The 22,311-nt window shown below is 37.8% G+C and overlaps 1 protein-coding gene across 1 annotated transcript in view; it reads left to right on the forward strand.

The window, feature by feature from the left end:
• pth2ra (parathyroid hormone 2 receptor a) overlaps nt 1-18,841 on the forward strand; it is a 58,400-nt gene extending 39,559 nt beyond the window's left edge. Inside the window, exons 11-13 of the mRNA XM_023287200.3 lie at nt 6,320-6,458; nt 13,425-13,466; nt 14,722-18,841. Coding sequence (XP_023142968.2) covers nt 6,320-6,458; nt 13,425-13,466; nt 14,722-15,108 — 568 coding nt within the window. The 3' untranslated portion in view covers nt 15,109-18,841. The remainder of the gene's footprint in view (nt 1-6,319; nt 6,459-13,424; nt 13,467-14,721) is intronic.
• Nucleotides 18,842-22,311: the final 3,470 nt, after the last annotated feature.

Below are 22,311 nucleotides of genomic sequence, written 5' to 3' on the forward strand. Positions count from 1 at the left end.
AGTTATTCATATTGCAGTAACTTGAGTTTTGTCTACAATGTGACTAAGTAACCAGATTTGTGTCAGGAGTAATGCATGCATATGTGCAATTACACCGATTTTCACATCTGCAATTATCATGATTAACCCAGACATCTGGGTGTCAGATAAAGACATTATAATTACAGCGTACCTGACAGGAGAACAGTTCTGAATGCTGCAGACGAGCCTGTTTTGTGTAGATGTGCAGACAATTTGTCAGAATAGATGATAGTGATCAGGTGCAGTAAGCTGGAAACCATGGTTATAAGCCAAAATAGTCCTTCCAGGATTTTGCGGGCGTTTTTCGAGATTGTTGCAGCCTAAAATGCCTGAATTCGCGGCAGCTTTTCTAAAAAAATTGCGATGGAAGTTGCAATGTTTTAAGCTTATTTGTTGAGGTGAAATTGCGGGAGACAGTGACAATTGCTAAAAAAGTTGCATTTTTTCAGCTTTTAGAACATGTTTCAACATCGTAATTGACAATATTTATTCCAAAATTAATTTTTTTTAACGCTCCAACCCATTTATACAAAAGCTGGCATACCATGCTGGGAAATTAGCAGCAGCCAGATACTAATTTAACATGAAGTGGTTGGTAGATTTAAGGCACAAAATGATAATTTACTACTGAATGAATCACATTTGGACATATCTGTCAGTGGCCTAAAAAGTTAATTTCACTTTCTGGCACACACGTATTCACAGACACGCTCACGGCTTGTCGCGTCAATAAACAAGAAAATCACTCAGATAGCGCAGTACTCTGGCAAGACTGTTCATTTCCTGACCCTGCACTGAACACAGGCATGTGTTATGCACGTGTACGTTATGCACAGATACCGAATCGCGTGACGGAAACATGTAGCGGGCGGCGGGAATTGATGGGTCTCAAAAACACCCCCACAATTTAATCAGTTGTTTCTTGTATCATTTCTGACACGTGCACAGTGGTGGATTTGGAGTAGGATCACAATCATGTGATCATCAGCAGGCCGCTGAGGTAGCGTTCACTTGTTGCCATGGTTACCCTGCCGCTATCTCAATGAGAAATCCTTAACAAATCCGTGGATCCAAACTTTAAGCCGCATCACTGCCAAAATGTAATCACTTGGTCCTTGTGTCATTTCTGACCTTCCCTGAAAATTTCAACCAAATTCCTTAGTCAGTTTTAGAGTAATGTTGCTAACAGAGGAATGATTCACATATGCCGATCATCACATTACGCCGCAGTGTTCCTTGGCGGAATAATTAATCTAACTTACCTTCATTCTTTCAGAGCTCCAACAGATCTGGATGCAACAGTTTCCATCACGGTGATTTGCATGGTCTGTCGTCCGCTCGTTTCAGCCGTTCTCCTAATGTGTTTCGTGGTAGAGAAGTGTTTATCAATCAATTCTGTTTTGGGTTTTTTTGTTTGTTTTTTTAATTCCACCACAATATTGCACTGGTGTAAAACAGCTTACTTCCACTTTGGCGAAGAACATCAGGGAATTAATTGTTTTGCATAGTCTCCAGGAGTAATTTTTGTTGGTAAATGAGAGACATTAGAATGGGACATGTCTGCATCTTCAAACCAAAAACAAGGAAGTGAATTTGGTGACGTACGTGCATTACGTTTGCGCTGGGGACTGCTATGATTGGTGGAGGCTGGCCAAAATTGCGGAAAAATTGCGATGATTGGACAAAATGGCAAGGTTGTGCTGAAGTCATGGAGATTGGTTGAATTCGCGCGATCGCAACATTGCAAATTCCTGGAGGAACTGCCAAATATAGGACTTTTAATGCATGAAGGAAAAACTAAGTGAATTTAGCTTATCAGCCCATTAAATGACCATTATCAATTGTCATCATGCTAATGGATATTCCCAGTAGGTGCTGCATTCACATACGTAACCTAGAAGGTGCATTCACATCTATTGTGATTAGCTTTAAGCAGAACATAGCCCTGATAAGGTTGGAAACCTCTTGCAGTTGTGTGAACAAGTGCATGTAAATTATCTGGTGGAGTTGTCAACCAGGACACAAAATGAGGTTTTATTTGCCGGTAAATGAATTGACGGGATGCATTTTAACCTAAATCCCTAATCTTTTCCATGGTCTAGTTTTGCTTAGCCGGCTTTTTCTCCAGTACATAATGGTCTGGCTGCATCTCACTATCATTCTGCTGTAGGGGAAGAAACATTTGTTTTGTTGTTGTTTTTTTAAACCTATCATAGTTCTCTTGGAGAAAGCTAAGAGACAGATGTGGCTTTGGTGTTTCCTCAAGACAGTGATGGGTAGAATAGTTGGTGTGGAACATGTACATGCAGTTAGAGAAGCGCTTTGCTTAAAATGGATAATACACAGAAATAAAATTAGTAGGGCAGCCTTACTGCACATTTCAGATTCTCTGCAAAAATAAAAATTTCAGTGGTAGTTTGCTGTAAGGAAGGTGGCTTTTAAAAACAGTAGCAGATAGTGGAGGACAAAGCCTCTTGAAATGAGCAGCCAATGGCAAGCTATGCAATGTACATCCTGTGTTTCAGAGTATCCTAAACCTTACCAGTAAATGTTGTTTCCTTAATTTAACCAAAAATCAACTTATAATGCTAGTAAACAGTGAATGAAAATGGAAGTTAAAATTAAACTTCAGTTGAAGTATAATACAAAAGTAATGGTCTCAGACTGGATACAGAATCTAGTCTCATATGTAAACGTTTTTACTTAAAGCAACATCTACACTGTTTTTCAACTTGTTTTTTTTCTTAGCGGCGGTTGTCAGTTCCAGCAGTCACTCACTAAATTAACTGTTAAAGGATAATACTGTGGCAACATCGCAAAATAGGAAAATATTCAATTAATGAGGGGATCACAGAAGTGTCCAACAAACCCCAAGATTAACCCAAGATTAACCAAACATATCTGAAGGTGAAAATGAAGCTGAATAGTAAAAGTATCACTGTAAAACACTGTGTGTTTTAAATGTCCATTCCAACTTGCGTTTTCCTGTGCAGTAAAGGAGTGCTAACAACATTACAGATAAGCTGGTATACTTAGCTGATATGTCTAATACAAATATCCCAAAGGTGTTCTATTAGATTCAAGTCAGCCAACATACTTCACCAGGTCATAGTTTTCAGTTTTTTTCTTTTTTTTTATAAACTTTTGGGTGATTTTGGTTTATTTCTGGTCATTATCATGGTGAAATATTCCTCTTGTGCAAAACTTCTCCAGACCAGGAGTCATCTTGTCAGCCAGTATGTTGGTATATCTAACAGTATTTATGGTGCCATCTATAAGCCATTTCTCCAATACCTTTTGCACTCATGCAGCCCTTTATCACCACACTCCCACCTCTGTGCTTCACTGTCAGGACTATGCATTCACTGTCAGCTGTCATAGTCCCGACCAGGTTCATACCAAATATGCTGGATTCAATCGATGCCAAACAAATTTCTCTTTGACTCATCTGAGCAAAGAATGGACTCTTGAATAGTTATCAGTCATCTTTTTATGTTCTTTATCAAAGTTCATCTGTAATTTCGTGCCAAAGAAAAAGCAGTTGTTTTTGTTCTTGCACACCATCCATAGAGGCTGATTGTCCTGTTTTAGATACCACACAGTCTGAGATACTTGCTTCTCTGTTTTTTAAAGCTGGATTGTGGAAATTTCTCAGCTCTGATTAGTGGTACTATGACTTCTAAACCTCTGCACATTTCAATTCATTTTTAGTTGTAGTAATCTTCATGTATCGTTTTCCACCTTATATGAAGTCTTACATATTTTTAAATTCATCTGGCAGTGGTTTTGCATTAGGAGCCATGATGCATTTATACAGATAAATGCAGCCTATAGGTCCAAAGCTTTGCACTGGTGGTTACAGGTCATGTTATTACTGTGTTCATGCAGGCTGTCGTATTCACTTTTGTTGAGTTTCTACTCTGGGTCCTGTGTTTCCTGAAATATTGCACTGAGGCTGACTTCTGTTGTATACTGTATATCACTGTTTGGATAGATACTAAAAGTCAAATCAGGTATGTTCAGAAGAATTTTCAGCACTAGCTTTCTATTTCCCTTACCTTGGTTACTGTAGGAGCTAAAGGGAAGACAAAGTAGAAAAAACAAAGAAACAGAAAAACAAACCCTTGAGCCAAAACAAGCTTTTATTCAACATTATGTCAAGGTCATGAAGTCATTTCGCACATATCAAGTTAAAAATGTTTTTTAAAAAATATGGAAAATGACTGGAAATTGCATCTGTGATTGCAGTAAATCACCTTTTTTACCTTGGTGAATCCCTGTGTTCACATTTGCAGAGGAGACGGCAATGCTTATTCTCTTATTGTCAGCCTTGTGCAGCAACGTTATCATGAATATGATCTGGTTAAGTATTTTGATTTGTTTTTCTTTTGCATCATTAAAATGCAGGCCGTGCTCAGCATTGCAGTTTGCTTGACAGAATGTTTTGATTAGAATTAGCTAACAAACATTTATCATGCACATTGATGTCTGCATGGAACTAGAGATGTATGCTGTTGTATGTAAATCAGCATAAGGGTCAATATATAATTGAGGGACATTTGAAGTCCATGAGATATATTTTGAATAAATTTTTATTAAAAAATGTATTCAAATAATTTTTTTGTTCATTCATCATTCATTTTTGTTCTTTGTGATCATGTTTTTACAAATTCCTTATTTATTTATTCTCAAAACAATCACTTATTAATAAAAAAATGACTGGATACCACTAAAATGTCAACTAAATAACTGTCCGAATTTAATAACAACCACCTTCTAATTAGGTAAACACTAATAAAATGAGCTTAATCAAAAAATGTTTTGATTGTGTTCTTTATATTAAGTTGAGATAATCATGACAGATATTTCTTTTTTTAGCATTATGTCAAATTTTATATGGACAGTAACAAATTGTATCTGTGTCCAAGAAATCACTTTCAACTAAGTTCCCCATTACAAAAACGCCTCTAAAGGAAGTGTGTTAATTCCAGATCACATGACCTGCTCCACATGATGTCATTTCCTCCTGAAGAAAAGACTGGCAAGACTCCAAGGCTTTTTCAGTTGTTTAATATCAAGTAGTGTCTGAGTCAAGTGTGGATTTATCGCATGTTGGACAGGTTTACTACAATATCTTTATAAATAACTTTCAATTTCAGTTTTGCTCAATTTTATATGTAACATTTTTGAATCATCTTTCTGTAAAAATGCCATGTGGTGTTTGTTATAGGCGGCCATATTGATTTTAGGCCTGAAAACAGCAAAAATGTCAACTATGATACCTGTCAAGTATGTTACAAAAAGTCTCGCAATTTTATATTGACCCATAAGTTATGCAGAAAATGGTGTTTTCAGTGCTCATCTCTTTAATTGTTGGGAAAAAATAAAACCACTGGTAGTACACTTCCTGCAGAGTGTGTGTGTATGCATGTATGCGTGGGCTGTGTGTGATGTTGGATTGCAGTTAGCTATAAAATGTATTTGTTCTTGTTTGTAAAAGCTCCAAAGTATTTCACACAAAGGAACAACAGCAGCTTACAAAGCTGTAACCAGTGCTCTAGAACCAGAGAAATCTGAAGTACCAGTCAAAGCATTGAATACATGTCAAATTCATCTCCGCCAGGAAATGGTCCCTGTAGACAGTAATTATAAAAGATACATTCAAACATCTGTCATTTTTTGGTTACATGTGCAAGTTTACTAACTGGATTCTGACTGAAAGTAGTGATACGCTTTGGGATGCAGGGACCCAAGAAGGAAAGTCAATTTTCTTCAAATTAATATTCCCTCAGACACAAGTTTAATGTCTTCTCTGAGTCCAAGCCTCATTTCAAGCTGTGCAAAAAATGAGAGCCTGGCAACAAAAAATCATTACCACTCTCAGTGTCTTAAGTGTTAGAAACCATTAACCTGGGAAACAGAAAACTAATTTGCTGCTAGTTTATCTCCCTACAGTAATCACAGTTGCTGTCATTCAGTTTATTGTAAAACTAAAAATTCCTGTCTATTTCAAATTTATTATCTGTACACATTTAGTAAATGCTGATGAACTGTAATGTAGTTAGGCAAAATAACTTTTTTTTATTATTTTTTACTCAGAATAATTACATTTCCATTTATTAAATGATCAAAAATGTGGCAATAACAATAGTACATAAATCCTTCCAAAAACAAATAGTATAATCATCCCAATTATATTATATAATTGGGATAATTATATAATTATATATTTTTTATGCTTGATGCAAAAATGAAAGTGGCATAACTTAAATTTATCTGTGTGTATGTGTCTCCACAGAAAACTGGCAAAATCCACCCTGGTGCTGGTGCTAGTGTTTGGGATCCACTACATCGTCTTTGTTGGAATGCCTCATACATTTGAGGGAACAAGCTGGGAGATCCGCATGTACTGTGAGCTGTTCTTCAACTCATTTCAGGTGCTTTTTCTTTTCCTTTCATTTATGTAAAATGTAAATAACTCTATTGTTTCCACTTTCATTGTATACCTTTCAATCAGTCGTTTGTGGTATCAATCCCAGGCAGAGAGAATGAAGATTTATGAATTATTCTTACCAATCTGTAATCCCTAACAGTTAATAGGTTGTCATCTGTTCCATCTGCTTTCTAAAGCCCTTTATAGGCATGCTGTCTGCTCCATTAGTCAAGTGGCAACTGAACATGTCGGTTTCGTGATCATTTTTCCGCAAAAGTCACACGGGCAATCTCACTAGGTTGGACCTAATAACATTTCCATATCACTTTCAACACAGCACAAGTGTGGACTGCATGAATTTCCAGTAAGTGATTTGGACCGACTATTTGTACATTTCAGGACAAATATTCATCCAAAAACTTGAAAAAGAGTGCAGCAGACATAGTTGATGTGCCAAACACATACTCACAACACACATGTTTCATTCACTTTGCTCTGCAATTTCAAATCTATTGAGATACAAATTGAAATGTTCATAATAAGAAAACTTTACTGCAGTAATAACAGACACTAAACAATTCCTACCAGTATTAAATGTAATCTGAGTTGTTGTCCCCCACTTCCTGTTCCTTCTAACTTTCCCCCTGAGTTTATCAAATCAAATGCCCGCTGCATGATACAGAAGCAAGACACCACTTTGCCGCTACTTGTATTAAATGCTAATAATATTTAGAAATTACCCCATGAGGAGCACTTCAGTTTGGGTCACTGTGTATTTTTCTTCACATCAAACAGCTGAGCAGCCACATGTAGGGGTCTTTCTTCCGAGTTTATTAAATACTTGCAGCATCAGACAGCTGCAACATCCTGATGCATGTAGCATAAACAGAGCAACAGCAGTAACTAAATAAATGAGGCTCTTAGTTATTTGGACAGTTTGACAAGCAGCTATTGATTTAGAGTTAGTCTTTTGTTTGTTATTGCTTTATACATCTCTCTGTGTATTGTCTGAAAGACAAATATTTCGTGTGTACCGTGGATCTCTCGTCACTGTGGAAGGTTTGTCTGAATGAAGCTGGCAGGAACATTACCAGAAAAGTGACCTATGTCTAAACGACACATTGCTCTCACTTCAGCAGATTGATTGACCCAGCAGTGTTACAATTCTGATGTCTGTAAAGGGCTTAACTGACTACTGCAATTACACACAGCTGAGCCACTGATTACAGGCAACACTTTAGTGAATAAAACAATGACAGTTCTTTCTGCAAAGCACTAAGCACATATTTTTTTTTTCCAATTTCTAAGTCATACAGTATCCCATCATCACAGCTCTGACATTGCCAGATTCCAAACAATCTCTTCGCTTCATGAAAGAAACTGTGTCTTTACTGCCAGCATTTTATGGTTAGATATATGTAAAACCAACATTTTTTTGGATCCAAAATATGTTTTGGCCTTGTTCTAATGGCTACTAAAAAAATTTTTTTTAAAAATGAAGTATCACATTGCAGACGTGTCAAATTATTCTTTTTACCTTTTAAGCAGATTGTTGTGAAATGTAGCACCGGTTAATGAAGCTGTATACTATTATGCATAGAAAACACGATGGCTGTTTACTCAGTATGAGTAACTACAGATGAAAAAAGACATAATTTGCTACTGGCGGCATATTTGAGTTTCTGTATTCACATTTCCAAACCCAGCAAAGTCTCTTCTGAAGAAAGCTTTCTGCGGGATTCCCAAACTCTTCCTCAGTGCATCATGTCGGGGAGAGCCCTGTAATTAAAGGGGATGAAGCAGAAATGGGTGTGATAGCGACAACCTCATCAATATCTACTGACGGGACAATTAAAGGGCTCAGCATCCAGCAGAGAGTAAAGGCTCCATGTTCTGTGGTGTACAAACACAGCAGGGAGCTCATCTGCACCTCCACGATCTGGAGTTGTGCACCCTAATGGGACAGGAGATGCTGCAGCCGGTGGTTTTTACAGCAGTAGCTCTCTTTACGACCATAAGAAGACATATTCACATAGCATTTCAGTCTGTGTTTGGAGCAATAGCCCTGACAAGCCACAATTATTTTGTTTAAGTACTAGACTTAGAAAGCACTGGTGCTTATTAATCCTTTGAACCCTGAGCCGTTTCTGTTTCTCTTTTTTTCCCCCACTCCTGTCACATTTTCGCTGTGTGGGTTAATTTTTCTCTGCGGTATGAAGCCCAACACCTCTATGAAAACAGTACAATCATGGCTAGCAAAAGAGAGAACTCTTCTGAACAGTTTACAAAAGTTGCCATAAATTATAAAGAAAGAAAACATCTCATTTGAATTGAAGTGTTACAAATACGGGTTTAAAAAAAAAGGTAGAAGTACACAGTATAGATACTTTACAACTGCTACAAAGTAAGCATTTTCACATCACTCTGCACATCAGCTCTAGAAAGCAGTTTCACCATGCTAAATGTGTCTTCCAACAACCTACTGACAAATTGCACCTCTATATTCTGTTTTTGAGCCACGCTGCATTTGTTTTTTTGCTCAAGTATGTTTATCGTTTCTGTCTCTAGTTTGTTTTAATTCTTGTCTCCTCTCTGCTCTGTGTAAACGCAGCCTGCAGTTTAGGTGAAAAATCCCTGAATTTTTGCCTCGTGACGGTTAGTCCAAGTAGAATTGCTCATGTCTTCTCAGTTGCTACAAGGAGCACAGCATTTTTTCTTTTTTACGCCACAATTTTAAACCAAGATTTAGTAAATATTTCCAGCAACTGCGTCCCCACAAGACTGGTTCAAAGACTAAAAATTAGAAATCTGATGATTTTTTCTTTCTCTTTTGAATGGTGTAATTTTGCCAATTTTTAAAGATATTATGCTTTTCTAACCTGTAGTCTGATTGTACTTGCTTTGAAATGTGTAGCATTGCAAACTGTCATATTAACACTGCTTTTTCAAGAAAACTACAAACACAATCGCTAATTTTAAGTCCTTTTTCGGGATTAATAAGCATAAATGGGTAATCAATCAGTTAACAAAAACAAAGACAATGTTTTTTGTATTTTAGCATTACAGTTACAAAATGAGTTTAGTTTTTCATTAACTTACACTACCAGTCAAAAGTTTGGACACACCTTCTCATTCAATGGCTTTTATTTAATTATATTCTACATTGTAGATTAATACTGAAGGCATCAAAACTATAAAAGAATACATATAGAATTATATTGTAAAGTAAAAAAAATGTTATCTTCAGTACTAATCTACAATGTAGAAAATAATACAAATAAATAAAAAGCACTGAATGAGAAGATGTGTCCAAACTTTTGACTGGTAGTGCATTTGTGAGTTTATATTGGTTATACACACAACAGAACATATATGAATTGTCCAGCTTTACAGCAGTGGTAGTCATGTATACTACAAGAAGTTGACATTTCAAGGTTGGCATAAGAACTGTTTTGTTAACCCACACAACCCATTTAGAGCTCATGGAACACAAGCTGTGTGTTATCTCCCACTGCAGGCTGCCTCAGTGTAACCTTTCTGTGTGTATTTCACAGAGGGATTAGCCACAGTTAGCTTGTAGTCATTACTTTGTGGCTGTCAGTGTCATAGTTTAGACTGCACTTCATTACTCACCGAAGTAGCTTGATAATGACATCGATTCAGTAATTCAGCTCTGCCTAAGTTTAAATTAACAAAATTAGATCGTATAAACGTGGCCGGGACATTTCCTGTATAGTAATTAAATAATATGTCATACACAATTAGTTTATTTGTACTTTGGCAGACTTATGTCAACAAATGTGCTGACAGAATATTTCTCTCTTAAATTTATAAACCAGTGGATGAATGAAATGTAATATGACCCTTAAATTGCTTTGGTGAGGTGAATCTATCAGGAAGTGAGACCTTTCATGGGAGAAGTGAAATGAGTGGAGCAAATCCAATTATACTACAGAAGCTCAGACATGTTGCCATAAATGGTCACGCTTTCAACAACGATTGTGGAACAAGCGCAGCTATCTCATATACAGACAATTATATTCCTAGCCATGGTATTTAATTTTTATTCATATATAAAAAGGTGTTTCACTTTGGTACTGAAAATGTAATCGAAGTCGCATGTAGAGAAATAGAATACAAATGTCAGCCATGTGGTAACTGATCCTACAGTACCAGGTCAGCTGATTAGCTTTTCTCTCTTTTGCCACAAACATAAGCATGGCTGACCTTTTTCTTTTTTTTTTCTGGCCTGTTTTATTGATTGATTCTCCTGCCATAGCAGGTAGTCAGACTATCTCATCATATGCATGTATAGTGAATGTACCTTACTGCCCCTTAGTCTTGATATAAAATGAGTTTATATAAAGGTAGAATATTTTAATTCATCATTTTTCAGTGTCTTTTGAGGATGTTTGGTCATCTTACAATGTTGGCAGCATCTATTAAGGCAAGAAAAAGGAGCATGAATGTGTCTCAGTAATGAGCCACACAAAAACCACCTGAAGTATAGACTATAAGAGCCATGTTTTTTGTAGTTGTATGGAAGTGAAAAGGACTCATCATTCAAGATAGGATAACTACATCAAATTGACAAAATCACAAAATCGTGACTGGACCTGAAAATCCCAGAGTGATGTGTTCTCAAACAGGAAGCATGACTCATTATTATTATACTTTATCTCAATTTTGTATTTACAAAACCTCTTCTATAGACTGGATGATATGACTGTGAAACAGTAATTAGGGGCAGAGACTCTTCTGTGAACAATGTACCAGTGTAGTGTGTAACTATCAGAAGGGATTCTGTACCAGTTTTATTAGAGTCCTGTTGGAAGATTTGTCTTTTTAATTAATGTACCCAGAACGTGTGACCCTTGCATAATTATGCACAGCACATTCCCTAAAATATACCACAGATGATGACAACATTATTCTTACTGCTCATATAGTATTTAATCACACAGAAGGTGGAAGATAGAACTTATTTATCCCTCAGTCAATTCATTGATTACATTTTTTTCTTTGATAAATGTAATGTAATTTGTGTTCACTGCAGTTTGTCATTAATATTCAAACCAATAGTATTATTTTCTTATTTTATTTTTCGTATTTACACAAAAGTACTTTCAACTTATATAGAAGGTAAAAGCAAAGCTAAAAACACATTAAAAGAAGGATGCTGAGTATAATTTGTAGTGAAATGAGGTGTGACAGTTGGGTGCCAAGCATCCGCAGGGTTAGATCAACATGTAGGAGGGCCTGGGACTCAAATGATCTCCTGGCCTTCTATTAACCCTTATTTCCTTGCACTTTTTTAGGCTGAATGCTACCAGACTAGTGGTTGCATGTAAATCTTTTTGCAATTGATAATTAATTAAAAACATTAAATTATGAATATGCATTCGAGCACAATGCTTCCATTAAACCATGACACTGGGATCATCTATAGTACAGAAGTCTCAATTAGCGTCCAACCTTAAAGCCTTTAAAATATCAGCACTACACATTTCTATAGCATCCATAAATAATTTAAGTTAATTAGTTGCACAGTGGTCTTTTATTTTTAATTTTCTCTTAGGGGTGAGAAAATGTACAGCTGATCCAGACCTGTCATATGAGCCATGAACAGAAAAAATACTAAATACTAATATAATACGAAAAACCCAATTCATGCAAAAGAATAATGCAGAATTAATGAAATATGATCAGAGATTTAACATTTCCAGAGAGCTTTTTTTGAATTTTTTGTAAATGTATGTGGGCAGAGCAAATTCCACTGTTCACACTAAAATTCTCTTATACTGATTGCTGCCTCGTGATCTTCATAGATCTTTGTTCAAGCTTGTCTTCTGTTGCACCTGACCATGTAATATAATAAAATCTCTGTTATTAATTCAGTGAATGTCAAAGCTTCTTGCCTGCTTCCCATATTAGTCATGGATTGCCTCGCTTTAGAAAGATGTCAGTTCCTCTCACAGCCTGTTCTGCTCTGATGACGTTGGCAGCCGTGATGCCGTTTAACACTACCTTAGTGACTGTGCTGAATGTGTTTTCGTTTTGAATTTTAACTGCAGGAGCCGAAGCTCAGTCGTGTCAAATTATTCTTTTTACCTTCTGGCAGCATTTTTGGCAATGAAACCTGCCGCAAATATGTGGAACAGGTAGTTAGGTAGTTATGCGGCAATTTACTGGTTCTGATTGTGCTAAAAATGCATGCCGGTTAACAAATAGCGTTTATTAGACTGAAATGGGCAATTTCCAACAAATGTGGTGAATTGAAATTTGAACATTACTGAGCCCAAGAATAATGGGTATATTTCTTGCATAAAGTCCATTTTCTATCAGCACAAACCAGTAAATGGTAAAATTGAAACTTCAGAGACCCAGAAGTTCTATATAAATAAAACTGAACTGAATGTTTATAGTGGTTTTAGTCACAGCTTTGTGTTCCTACAGATCTTCTTACAGAATAGTAAAACTCCAAGCTGCTCAAATTATATTCTTAAGAATTGAACTGCAATAGAAAAGTTATTAGTGTGACAGTTTTTAAAATCTTTCTGTATATGTATTCTTATTAAATCACTGCTAAAATGAACTTCTCGGGAGATTGTTCTTCTTTCACAGGGTGAAAGAAGAATTTAGGATTTTTTGAGATTCACTGCCAAGATTTCTCTTATCAGTAAAGACGTGCGTCTTACAATGATCTATCACTTTCACTAGAACACCTTCTATGTCTCCTGTTTATATTTTTCATGTCACTTTGTGAAGCAGGTCAGGGGAGAGGCAGCCCGAGAGATCAGTGTTTCTTTCTCTTTTTTTTATTAGATAAGCACTGATAGAAGCAAAGTGATAAAAGTTGTATGGTACTGCACTCAGATAAGAATGGAATGTGATGAAAGACTTTTCTCATCCTACCTGTAATCTATTTTGATGCGAGCTCACAACTTGTATGTCAATTTCTTCTTTTCAGGGCTTCTTTGTGTCCATTATCTATTGCTACTGCAATGGAGAGGTGAGTGGACAATATTGATTTTTTAAAAAAAAAATGTAACAATTGAGATTCATCCATCCATCCATTATCTATACACCGCTTAATCCTCACTAGGGTCGCGGGGGGGGGGGTGCTGGAGTCTATCCCAGCTGACTCAGGTGAAGGCAGGGGACACCCTGGACAGGTCGCCAGTCTGTCGCAGGGCCACATACAAAGACAAACAAGCACTCACACATTCACACCTACGGGCAATTTAGAATAATCAATTAACCTCAGCATATTTTTGGACTGTGGGAGGAAGCCGGATTACCCGGAGACAATTGAGATTCATCACAGCAAAAAAGCTAACATGACACGAGTAAAGCAAATGCAATTTTTCTCTAATGAAGTTCTTTAGTTTGCTTTCAATTCAAAATACTTGCTACAAACGGTTTAATTCATCCAGTGGTGCACATAATCCAGGGCCTGGCTAATGAAGGCAGTTTTTTTTTCTTTTTTTTCAATTCATCTGCCTCTTACCCTGTCATATCAGTCGCTCTTACTCTCTGTGCGCTCCTATGTTATCTTCTGCTCTTTGTACTCAGCACTCTCAGTTCACACCCGAAATTCCCATTTCTGCCAGTTTTATTTTTACAAAATCTTCTCTGTTCTTTCTGCCTTTTCTCACTTTGCTTTTGTCGATGACTGTCCCGTGGAGTAGTCCCTGTCATCCTCCCAGAACTCTGAGTGGCTGAAATCCAACTCAAAATTTAACAGAAGGTTTTTTCTTTTCTGTTGAATCAAAGTTCTGCATAGCGATTTGCTATTTTGTTATTAACACTCGACAGATGACTCAGGTAATGTCAGCCAACACGTAGATGTAACACTATATTCTGCAGCTCTACGGACCTTTAAGCTGCTCCTAATGCACTGTTTTAGTCAGTCAGCCCACACATTGTGTGTATCATTGAACCTTTTTGGCCAATCTGTCAATAGAAAACTGCAGGCAGCTCTGTCCACCAAATAAGCATGTGAGAACTGAGTGCTTACTACCACAATTAAGGGGCAGGATTTAAAAATATATACACTGAGCTACTAAAGACAAACATCCACCCTGATTTTATAAAATCAACTTGAAACAGCATTTGAAGAAAACCTAACACGAAAGAAACCTGCTCATTAAAGGATATCTCATATGTTTGCGGTGTAATACCTCTGGATGCTACGTTTGCACCGTGTGGTCAGTTTGCAGTGTAGATTTTGATATTTATAGCCTGTGATCTTTCCATCCACACAGGTTCAGACAGAGATAAAGAAAACGTGGACACGCTGGAATCTGGCCTTTGAGTGGGAGGGCCCGGTGGTCTGCGGCCGCTACCGTTACGGCTCTGTGGTTGTCGGTATTAACAACAACAGCACAAGCAGCCAGTCCCACCTGGCAGGCGGTGGGCTTTCTACACGCTCCACCACGCTTGTTTCCAACCGTGTGTCTCGAAGCTCAGGTGCACCTGTGATCAGCATGCACGCCACGCTTCCAGGGTACGTCATCAGTAACTCTGATCCGTCCATACCTGAAGAAGCTGAGGACAGTGGCCCCAAGCAGGTGGACGATATCTCGCTGAAGGAAAATCTGCCTGTTCTAAACACAAGTGCAGCAGCCGATGATGAGGAAGAAACACTGTAGCAGTTGTCTATAGACATAGGAGGCTGTAGAGACAGAGGGGTAAATATGCACATTGAGCTGTGCAAGCCCATTACAGCCTTGTGTAATTCAAACTCTGAAGAGGGAAGCAAAGGGAACTCAAAAGTGTGTGAACAACAAATGTTAAAATATCTTCAACCTCCGTACGGAAAAGAACTTAAATACAAATACGGTGAATTGTGAATATGAAGTTGAATGTCAGATAATGACCACACTCTTGACAGTGCCGCTAGAAGTCACCAGTGAAAAAATAAAAAATATCAAAGCTGAGCTATAGTTAGACAAAGGCTCCTGAGCTTGAAAGCAGACTGTAATTTTGTTGGGTTTCTCAACCTCCACACCTCATACTACAGTCTGCATTTGCATTGAAGGCTGCTGAAGTCTGATGGAGGAGACAATTTGCATGTGTCAGCAGTTGTTGGGAAGTCAGCTGTTTACATAGACAATGGTTTTTCATATATGATACAGAGATGAGAAGCTTTTGCAGATGTCTGTATAATTTATAAAAGGACTGAAATTATAGACTCAACAAAATACCCCTTACGTTTCTCAGGGAGGGCAACACCATAGTGCCCTCAAGTGTCCAGCAGGCAGTGGAGGGCGCTGGTTAAGGTTCACTTAAATAGTAAAAATATGCTGTTGCACACACACTACCAGTCAAAAGTTTAGACAGACCTTCTCATTCAATGATTTTTTAATTTAATTATTTTATACATTGTAGCCTAATACTGAAGGCATCAAAACTATAAAAGAATACATATGGAGCTATGTTGTAAACAAAAAAGTGTTAATCTTCAGTGGTAATCTACAATGTAGAAAATAATAGAAAAAAATAAAAAGGAGTGAATGATAAGGTGTGTCCAAACTTTTGACTGGTAGTGTATCTCAGTGGTGGTACAGAAATTATTTCAGCATTTCTGTACACAGTGATCTTCTTGCTGTCCTTTGATTGTATGAAACATTTGATGCACATCTGAGGATAATGATAAGCTACAGTAGTAACAAGCACAGTAGTAAAAAGCACAAAGAGCACTTGACAAATACACATCAGAAATACCTGGTAAGAAAACAGTGACAGCACCATCAGAAAGACAGCAGACACTTGACAAACCTTTGTTCTGGCAAACAAGTGCTTACTAAATGTGTGCTGTGTCATTTTCTCCACGTAGCTTCAAGCTCCATGCAATAAACAATGGGCTGTTTTTTTCTGCAGTGGATAAACAACATCACTAAAATGCAGTTTTTATGTGTTTTGGAAAAGTAGTTGTGCGCAGACAACCAATTGCAGGCAGTGTAATTTCTGTAGCTACAATCGGCAGATGTGTGCACAGAATCCTTTCCTGTATTTTTCATCTTTAAATTTGCTACATTTTTTTTGTCATCTACCTCAGATTAATACATATCAAAACACAGTGTTTAATGTGGTTGAGCAAAATTTTTAGCAGTAATTTTATTGACGAGTGTAATCTCTGCAACCTGGAGTTCCATGGAAACACAAGCACTTTCAATCAGTTTGAAAAATCTGTTTCCCCACAATAACCTGTAGAATGTTGACTGAACAGCTGCAGTCATCACAGCAGGAATGATGAACAAGTCTGGAAATCCATCAAACCTGCGCATCATCTTTTATTAAGAACAAAAAAGTGGAAAGTTTGTGTTGTGTCAAGAAAGTTACTGCAGTGAGCTGTACATTTTGTCACTTCCAATCTTCTTCATAATTATCTTCAGTTGTAGCTTATACGCATGAAAGCATCGCCATGTAATCAGTGACACCATGAAATGATCTGACCTACGTGCCCTGAACAAGTAAAACAAATTACTTTAAGTGAATGTAGAAGAACAGGGATGGAGGACGAAAAATACACCTTGTAAAAGCAGAAACACTCCTCACTGTTTTTAGTAAATTGAGTTCATTTGAATTATGTTTTGTTCAGAACCAGTTCGGGAGATTGCAGATGACTTACACCTCTCCAACATCTTGCTTATTTTGCACACAGCAGCAAAGAAACCTTCAATAATAGGCTGACATTTAGTAGCAAGTGAAAACAGACAGACTCCCTACAGAGTCTGTAGTCCTCTTACTAATAGCCACAACATTAAAACCACTGACAGGTGAAGTAAACAACATGAATTTTTTTTTTTACAATGTCCTGCTGGGAAATCTTGGGTCCTGCCATTCATGTGGATATAACTTTGTCACATATTACACAAAACTAACATCATAACAGACTAACCATGTCCCTTTGGCAATGGTATTCCACGCAAAAACTGCTCAGGAATGGCTCGAGAGACACGACCAAGAGCTCACGGTATTGATCTGACCTCCCAGCTCCCCACATCTAAATCTGATCAAGAGTCGATGAATTATGTTTGTTTTGTCGTTTCTTACTTTAGAATAGTGTTACTTTTTAACCAGCAACTAAGGAAAAGGTGGTTTTACCTTGCTGACTTGTTTCAACCGTGTCTGCACTCTTTCTCAGAGTGTCATCTGACGGCCCCCTGCCGTCCAATGGCCTCTGGAGGATGGAGTCCCAGGTGTGCGAGAGGGTGTTGGCCCACTCGCCACGGTTCATGGAAGTGTTCACCTGCTTCCTGACCTCTATGGCCTCCTTAATCCACCATTTGTATTTGTTAGCCTCAGATGTTACGATCCTCCCCTTGTCCCAGTCCATAATGTGGTTATTTCTTTTGCAGTGGTCCGTGATGGCTGATTTTGAGTTTTCTTGAACAACAAAAAGTAAAGTTGGGTAAAAAGTAAGGCTAATCTGTAATAATCTGTAAGGCTAATATGTGCTAAACCACAAGATCAACCAGTAACACACACCACAGGCAACCCTTGGAGTGTATTTAGCTTCTCTTCCCACATTATGTTTGCTGTACCTGGTTAGTGCCAACACCCGAACTGTTACCTAACCTGCAAATTGTCACACAGTCAAATGTAAAGATTTTACTTGTGTTTTCCTTGTATTCTAGGAGAATAGAGCCCATTGTGACTTTTAGCCATCTACAAGAGTTTCTCATTCATCTGTTGGCTTAATTGCATTTACAGAAGATGGCAATTTAGAATATGTTATTTATCCTGATGATGAATGCTCTTCATGGATAAACTGAATGTCATGGTGAACTAATGTGCTTTTATGTCCAGTCAGCCTACTTTGAAAAAAAAAAAAAAATACAAAATCTTGTATTTTGTGAGGAGAAACTGAAGAGAAACAAAAACAACATGTGTGCAGAATTATTTTTGTCACGTAAAAATGAAGTTGCGACTGAGTGCAGATTGAATGCACAGTTTTCTGTGCACCACTCGCTGTGTTTCCTGCTTGTAAGGGATTGACACATTCAGTAGCACATACGGTTTTTATGAAATGTGAAAATCCATGTGACATTAAGTTTATTTTTTACAATCCGCTATTGTTCTGACTGAAGCACTACATTTGGTGGCTGCTTACCTGTTTTGTGTCTGCTTTGTGCATGCATGTGTGTCAGTGCATTGAATGCAATGGTTGTCACAGAAAAAGTGCTTTTGTATATGTGCCTGTTCTGCTCCAGCTGAAGCTTTTAAAGCTCAGCTTGAAAGGATTATTTTAAGTCTTGTCTGTTCTCGTGCAGAACGCATTTGGCTGGTTTTCTTTGTGATACTTGCTCGTGTGTCTCTCTTTTGTTTTCTTTCTCCCTCCATCAAGTCTCCTTCCTCTGTGTTGACTGCTAATAAAGGTTTCATGTTTTTAGCCACCTGCTGAGCAACTCTTTGATATTTCTGCTGCCAGCGGATGGGATGTGCTAAGTAGCACTTTTATGTTTGTTTTAAGTTAATTTAAATAACAGTTACCTAACGCTGTTACAATAATTTTTTTCATGGCCTCAATCAAACACCGACTGCATCACCAGCGACACATTCAAGCTAGTTCAAAGCGGCTCAGCTTTGTGCATAAAGATAAAGATTTAAAATTTGCCGACAGGGATATTCTACACATTGTTTGATCAGTTTGATTGTGAACAGTTTAACCAATCTATTATTCATAAACCATGGGTACCAAAGTATAATTCATTCAGATTTACTGGCATGATAAATAAAAATAATGAAACGGCAGCCAGTACCTTTTCAAACGTTCATGAAGTCAGAATATGTATTCATTCATCAATTATTTATATTCTCTACTCTGTACACGTCCACTGATGAAAATAATTTTAAGGTCTTGTTAATATCAATCCGTTATCTATAGACCGCTCAATCCTCATGAGGGTCGCAGGGGGCTGGAGTCTATCCCAGCTGACTTAGGGTGAAAGCAAGGGACACTCTGGACAGGTCACCAGTCTATCACAGGAATACATATAGACGCAAAAAAGCTCTTACATTCACACCTACGGGCAATGCAACACGCAAACTCCATGCAGAAAGATCCCAGGAAGGCCAGGACGAAAACCAGAATCTTCGAGCTGCAAGGCAAAAGTGCTAACCACTGAGCCACTGTGCAGCCATCTTGTTAATATTAGCATATTAAAAGCTGTAAATATTGTCTTACTGTTGGAAAAATGTGCATATAAAATAAAAAACAAACGCCTTTCCACGTGGAAGATCTTTTCCCTATTTCCCACACAGTGTTGCTGGATCTTCCTGTTTCTGCTAGTTTGCTGCCCACAAAATGAAAACATCCCCACATTTTTTTCTGTTCAGTTTTCACCCCAGGACAACCCATTTAGCGCGTCAGTGTTTGATTGAGCGCTCATAGTTCAGCTTTTTTTTTGTGTCTGGGGGTAAAATGAGCTGTTACTGGTCAATAATTCACAATTGTAGCCATCCATCTGACCTTTCCAGTGGTGGTATCCTGGGTAGCTTGGTTGCCTTGGAGCTTGTGACTCAGTCTGCTTGCTATGGGCCAGTGATGATCAGGCAGCTTGTAGTGAAGAAGTTACTTTGTGATCAAATTTTGGAGTTGTCAGACAAGTTTTCAAGAAAGAGCTTTCAAACAGTCTTCAGAGTCTGATAAGAATAATGTTTATTCAATACAGAGGCTGTAAGAACAAACAGGAGCAAAATCTCGAGATTTTATGCAAACTTCTCCCAAACTCTCCTCCTTCTCCTGGAAAATCACAACCCATTCTTTTTAAAATACCAATCAGGATATCTCTATTAACATTCTGTTTGAATTTATCCATAGCTGGGCTGTGTGATCTAATCATGATAAGTATTTTTTTAAAATATCACCCCGTGGTTTTTCAGCTTTTCTCCCCCTTCTCCTTCCACAACTATTCCTCCTCATCATGCTTGCTTAGGCCATCATGGCATTGGTTATAGGTTTTCACTGGGCTGTGGTTTACACAGGTTTATTCAGTGTATACATGAATTCAGTGTACACATATTTTTCCTGTTTGATCATATGTTTGTGCTTTGGTCTTATTCAAACATCCTATTTTACAGTTCTGGCATTTGTCCAATATCAAAATCCTACAACACAGGAAAAGAAGCCCACTTCAGCAATATTTGAATGATGCCTCAGGGTGTTTTCAAGTATCACAGAAGTGAGTAAAAGCACTTGACACAATTTGACACCTTACAGACATTTTGGGGAGTTTTAGGGACACCAGTGATGACGCTAACTCAAAACGTCTCTCACTTCCGTAAGATTAGCTCTAAAGGTCTGCAGTTACACATAGGTCTTCTTGACAGTGGAGCAGTGGGTATGCTTGGGACAACCATGTCCTGGGTATTGCTATTCAAATATAACTTATTCTAGACAAGATCAAAAAGAGCTTTTTGAACCATGTTTGAACTGATGTAGGCAGTGTTTTAGTCATGTTAAACTCATTTTGAGATACTAGAATATGCTGCCTGTCAAATGAGATCAAAAGAAGCTTTTCCATTTGGGTATGCCAATTTAGTGAGGATTCCACAGGAAGAGGTTTTTAATCAGCGTTTGTTAGTGTCAAGAACTTTCCGTCAAAGGTTACTGGTTATTGACTGTGAAGGGTAAATAGCTATTAGTCAGTGCTTATTCATGGGCACCCCATCTATAAACTGCATTCTTATCTATGTTTTGGGAGAAAGCAGTTTCCCCCAAATTTCATTTATTTGGAATCAATCACAAACACGTTTCTAATCAACATATCTTTGCTATTTTTTGTTGTTTCACTGTCCCTCCTTTTCAGCCAACCAATCAAATTAATAGATAAAGTGGGTCTCATTGTCCTGGTAACACATAAAACAAATCTTCAAATATATTATAAAAGAGTCAAGTTTTAACCCAAATCATGACATTTTTCCTCAACGTAACCACATAGTTTTTATGTCTAAACCTGATCTCCCATAGACACCTCATTATCATTCTGTTATTGGGGAAAAATGTCTTACTTGTTTGTATTTCTTTAAACCAATCACAATTATTTTGGGTGGAGCTAATTAAAGTATGAAGCGTCAGTGTCCCCTCCAAATAGCGACGGGGTAATTGTTTCGGTGGAATATTTGCATGAAACGAGGCGAGGAATTAAAACAGTTAATGCACAATAAAAACTAAGGGTGCCATACTGCATCATCCAAACCCTTAGTAGCACTGTCCCAGTGATTGTTGTTGCTGCTTCCCAGAGCGAATGAGATCTTAAAAGTGGTCGTATGGAGATAGTGGAAGCAAGGCAAAGGCAAGGCAGCAAGTAAACAACCAAACTTCAGTCTAACAACACCTCCCCACTTACACAGATGTTGTGGCTGTTTCAGACTGGAAGCCGTTCCTCTGACTTCACAGGTGAGAAAATGTGTTCAGTTCAAAACAAAATTACATTTCCTTCAAAAAGTAATTGAGAATGCACTTTAGCTGTTAGGGAATGCAATTTTGTGGCAGGATGTGTGAAGCTGCTACCTTGCCTGTGGGGAAGGAACTTCTGGAGTGGAGTCAGTGAGGCAAGAGTTTTCCTGTCCATACTGATACATAAGCTGGCTACTTGTTAAACCACCATGACTCATTTTATAAGCAACAAGAATTGTTATAATGTTCCTTTAATGATCCCTTCTCTGGTCTCTGCTAAGTCAGATGATACCAATAAAGTCCACATAGCAGCCAGAGCAACCCAGGTGACCTTGCCATGGTTGCTGTCTTGCCTTTCTTTTAAAGGGTTTACTTTAACACATGCAAAACAAGACTGTAATTAGTATAATTGCTCTTGTACTGAGCTCCCAGTTTGAGAAGAAAGGGG

Source organism: Amphiprion ocellaris, chromosome 11 (genome assembly GCF_022539595.1).
Source record: "Amphiprion ocellaris isolate individual 3 ecotype Okinawa chromosome 11, ASM2253959v1, whole genome shotgun sequence".
In the NCBI taxonomy this organism is placed as follows: Eukaryota; Metazoa; Chordata; class Actinopteri; family Pomacentridae; genus Amphiprion; species Amphiprion ocellaris.